This window comes from Pteropus vampyrus, unplaced genomic scaffold (genome assembly GCF_000151845.1).
Source record: "Pteropus vampyrus isolate Shadow unplaced genomic scaffold, Pvam_2.0 Scaffold157, whole genome shotgun sequence".
NCBI classification, from domain to species: domain Eukaryota; kingdom Metazoa; phylum Chordata; class Mammalia; order Chiroptera; family Pteropodidae; genus Pteropus; species Pteropus vampyrus.
The window spans coordinates 1,546,788-1,551,181 of record NW_011888938.1 but is presented as its reverse complement, the minus strand read 5'-3'; the positions used below and the strand labels follow the sequence as shown (position 1 = coordinate 1,551,181).

At 61.0% G+C, this 4,394-nt stretch overlaps 1 protein-coding gene across 1 annotated transcript in view; it reads right to left on the bottom strand.

The window, feature by feature from the left end:
• The window catches only part of UBAC1 (UBA domain containing 1), a 36,982-nt gene that overhangs the window by 16,253 nt on the left and 16,335 nt on the right, over positions 1–4,394 (bottom strand). Inside the window, exons 2-3 of the mRNA XM_023536467.1 lie at positions 2,821–2,991; positions 1,128–1,235 (exon numbers count right to left, since the gene is read on the bottom strand). Coding sequence (XP_023392235.1) covers positions 1,128–1,235; positions 2,821–2,991 — 279 coding nt within the window. The remainder of the gene's footprint in view (positions 1–1,127; positions 1,236–2,820; positions 2,992–4,394) is intronic.

Genomic DNA, 4,394 nt, shown 5'->3' with positions numbered 1-4,394 from the left:
GAGCAGAGATGAGCACAGCGCGGGTCCTGCTCTCGAGGCGACGTGGGGAGACAGTCCCAGCAGCCGCTGCCTTCGCGTCTCGTCTCCACACCGGTTCGCATGCACATCCTCGTTCCTCCTTCGTGACCTTTCCAGCCAATTCCGAATTCAGTCGGTCCGGTCTAGTGTATGCTGAGTGCCGCCGCGAGCCAGACCCACCGCTCACTGGAAATACAGTGATGTCTGAGGCTGGAGACCGTCCTGGGGAGGGGCGTCCCATGCAGGAGACAGAAGTGCAGACTGTTATGCATCTCACAGGACAGAGGAGACCCGGGGCCAGCAGGCCTGCGGGAGGCGGGGTAAAGAAGAACAAAATCAAGAAAGACATGAATGCTCCCAGTTCGAGGGACGGGGCACAGGGCACACTTGGATGTGCAAGGGCACATCCAAATGGACGTCGCGGGAGGCGCTCGAATGTGCAGGGCTGAAGTCCAGGAGACTTGGGTTCTGGCCGGGCACCGAAAGTCTTTGGGAGGAGCTTGAGCTGCCCTGGGTGGTGGCAGCCAAGGGGATGACCCCTCTTCCTGTGGTCTCCCCACGGCCTCTGACTCACACCTGACTCAGCCCCTGGAGCCCGAGCAGCCATCAGCCAGGCTGGGAAGGCTGGGGTGCTCCAGGTCTGGCCCAGAGGGGCACCCGCCCTGGCCCTCCTTGCCCACAGAGTGGCCCACCCCTGCGAGGTCCCAAACCTTTCAACAGTGGTGCCTCAAAGTGGCCACAAGAGGGCAAGGGCGAGCCGTGGTCCTGCCCGAGAATGCGCGGGTGACAGGGGAGCTGGTTCCAGACATCTCCCTCAGAGTCACTGCTGGAAGCCTGGGGGGCAGAGGGTGTGCCCGACTCTGAGGACACAGCGGCTTGTCCTGTGGGAAGGTAATTACGTCCCCCAGGGAAGGTAATGGGAAGAGGCAGTGTAGGATGACTAGGAGACCACTAGGCAGCAAGCAGGGGTTGGGGGTGGGGGCACCGAGGCACTCCAACAGGAGGGAGCAGCCCCCACCGCCCCTGTCTGAAAAGCACAGCTCTGGCCGCACGCCCTGCAGTGGGAGACCCCAGCCCAGAAAGAGGAGGGTCAGTGTCTGATCACTCACCTGTTCTCAGCAAAGCCAGCACCAGGCCCCGCTGCTGCTTCATCCCGCCCCGCCCCCCAATCTGGCCTCCAGCACCACCTCCCAAAGGCCACCAGATGAAAGAGTGTCCTGTAGGGTGGAATGAAGGCTCACAAACCAGGGGCTTCAACCAACAGGAATTCGCTCTCCCCCAGTGCTAGAGTCCACGAGTGTGAGATCCAGGCGTCAGCAAGGTTGGGTCCCCAGGGCTGCGAGGGAGGGGGTGTCCCAGGACTCTCCCAGCTCCTGGTGTCGCCAGAAACCCTCGGGGTCCCTTGACTTGGAGACACCTCGCTCCGATCGCTGCCCCATCTTCCTTGGCCTCCTCCCTGTGTGACAATCTCTCTCTTTGGGGTCTCTGTGCTCTCTAGGTCTTAGGAGACACCTGTCACTGGATCGAGGGCTGCCCTAATCCAAGACGACCTCATCTCGAGATCCTTAACTGATTACATCTGCAAAGACCTGATCTCCAAATAAAGTTGTTCTGAGCTTCCGGGTAGACACAAGTTTTGGGGGACCCCTACTCAGTCTGCCGCTGAGAGGTCACGGACGCTTACCACTGTGGGGTGTGTTTGTGCCTGCACGAGGGGAGCCTCCCACCGCCTCTGGCCTCATCCTCTGGGCTCCGAGTGGAGGTCGGTGCCAGTGTCCCCCCCCATGTGTGTGTGGGGGGTGCTGGGTACAGCTGCCTGCACCCACCCGCGAGGAGCCGAGGCCCCAGTCCCCGGGAGCCCAGGAAATGCAAGTGGTCCCAAGGTTAATTAATTATTACATTAAAAATGCGCCCTCGAAGGGGCCCGAAAACAGGAAAGTATTAATCACCCATTTCCTCCTCAGAGTGACAAGTCCATTTCCCTAAACTCCTCCGCTGCTGACTTAACCGAATGATAATCTCCAGGCTGCTGCCGTCCCCGAAGTCACAGCTCATGAATATTCCGGCGTCGCAATTTGCTTTTTAAAAGGACGGACTTATTATTTCATTTTTAAGTTTGCTGTCATGAATAGTAATGTTGCAGGCCCCCCGAATGATGAAATGGTGCTCACTGTTCTGGTCAGCCAGTTCCCGGGAGCCGGTCCCTGCCCCGTGGGGGACAGGGTGGGATGCCAGGCCTTCTGTCCTTGGCTCCAGACACGCGGTCAGCCCATGGGATAAGGCCGAGCGAGCTCTTGGTGTGCTGTGCCCCGCCTCTGCCCTTGGCACTTCGCAGTTTGTGAGCCAGCCTGCCCTTGGGTCCCACGTCCCTGTGGCCCTGTGGATTGAACCACAACCACATCTCTCTCGGCACAAGTGTTCCTGTGTGGTCGAGCCCACCTGGCCACCCCTCCGCCAGGCTTGAGTTCGGGGCCCTTCTGGTGCCCCTCAGACTCAGGACCCCTGGGGTCAGAGCCCAGGGCTTCGCATCTCCCCGGTGTTTACTCTGCCCCTCCCTCCTCAACCACAGATCTGATTGTTTCGGGGACCCCAGCCCCTAATTCAGGGCTCACGCAAGAGCAGGCAGTCCGCCAAGCTTTCCGTCATTTTGAATGAATGAATAGATGAATGAATGAACTCATCCTGGAGGGGCCGTGACACAGGTCCGTCCTGAGGACGACAAGCGTTTACAAGCTGGTCCGCTGGCAGAGTTCCTCCCCGGGTACACCCTCACTCTCCATTTCCCACCACAATGACACGGACCACGGCGAGGGCGTGGGATTCGGACCTCCAGGGTCCCACAGGGCACTCTGCGGCGACTGCAGTGTGGCGTGCAGGCCCGGGGTGGGGCTGAGCAGTCGCTACATCGGGGGGTGGGGTCCTCCTGCGACAGTCGGCGTTGGAAGCACAGGCCAGCGCTGGGGAAGCGGGTGCCTGTGGGCGGACAGTGTGGTGCTCACATAAGGCTTCGATGACCCAGGGGACAGACGGCTGTCCCGAGGCCAGGGAAGGCGTGCTGTCATCAGACGCCTCTAACCTTCCCTGGGAGTCTTGTGGCCGAGAATGAGTGGCCGGGCCTCCCGAGGCTCAGTTTCTGGAAGGCTGTGTGCTCTCTGCTGAAACGGCATTTGTGGAACTCGAAGCTTTGTCTCAGGAACGCCGTCAGCCCTGTCAGGGGGACCTCAGGGGGCAGAGCTGGCTCGTGCACGAGTCCTCGCCCCCTGCCCTCCCACTAAATGGCAGTAGCACATCCCCTTGCTTCTCTGCAGCAAGAATGGTGAGCTCCCCCCGGGGACTGGGGCCACCGGGTGAGAACGAGGTGTACGGACGTCTCCAATGGGAGCACAGAATGTCCCTCCTCCCTGAGCTGGCCTCACCTGCGCCCCTCTGGCCCTTGCACCGATGGGCACCCTGTTTTAGGAAGCCCCAGTGGCCGCAGGTGGAGTCAGGAGACCCAGAGAGGGGCAGAGCCTTCCCAAGGTCATGGAAGGGGGAAGGTCGGTGCAAGGAGTGAGCCGCAGGCTCTAAGGGCTTTCGCCATCTCCTTCCCCCCCACGGGGTGGGGCAGCCTTTATGTGCACGGCCTCGGGGAGGAACGACAGGGGAGCCCTGCAAAGCCAGACGTGCAAAGTCCCGGCGAGTCTCGCCAGGCACCTGCCTGCTGCCGCCAGAGCAAGGTGAGGGCGACCTCAGAAAGGCCCAGCACCACCCACTGCAGCGCCTGGTCCAGATTCCTGCCCCGCCCCGCAATCGGGCTCGTCAGTGTCTCTCTCCGAGGTGCTGAAACGCTCCCCCTGCACCTGGCCAGACTCCGGGCCGGCGGCGGCCCTTCAACCACAGGCCACCTGTGGATTCCTGTCCCGCCATCGCTCCCTGGACACAGAAGGCCTCTTTGCCCGTCCTCTTCACCATTCTCGTCTTTTTATTTTTATGTTTAAAATCGCGGCATGTTAGACACAATAAAAAATCGACCGTCTTACTCATGCTTAAGGGCACGGTTCAGTGGCACTGGCTCCGATCCCCTCTTCCAGCCCCGGCCCCACCGCCTACTTCCTGTCTCTGTGAACGTGACTCTTCTAGGGACCTCGCAGGACTGGGGTCGCACAGGATGTGTCCTGTGACTGGCTCGCTTCACGCACCGCAATGTCCTCGAGCCTCATCCAGGTTATAGCAGGCGTCGGAATTTCCTTCCCTCCCAAGGCTGAATCTTGCCCACTGCGTGGAGGGACTCTGTCCGGTCCGAGCGATCCTCGGTCTCCGGACTCGGGCGGTTTCCACTCTGGGCTCCGCGAATGATGCGGCTGAGGACAGCGGGTGCCGACCTCTGGTGAGACCCC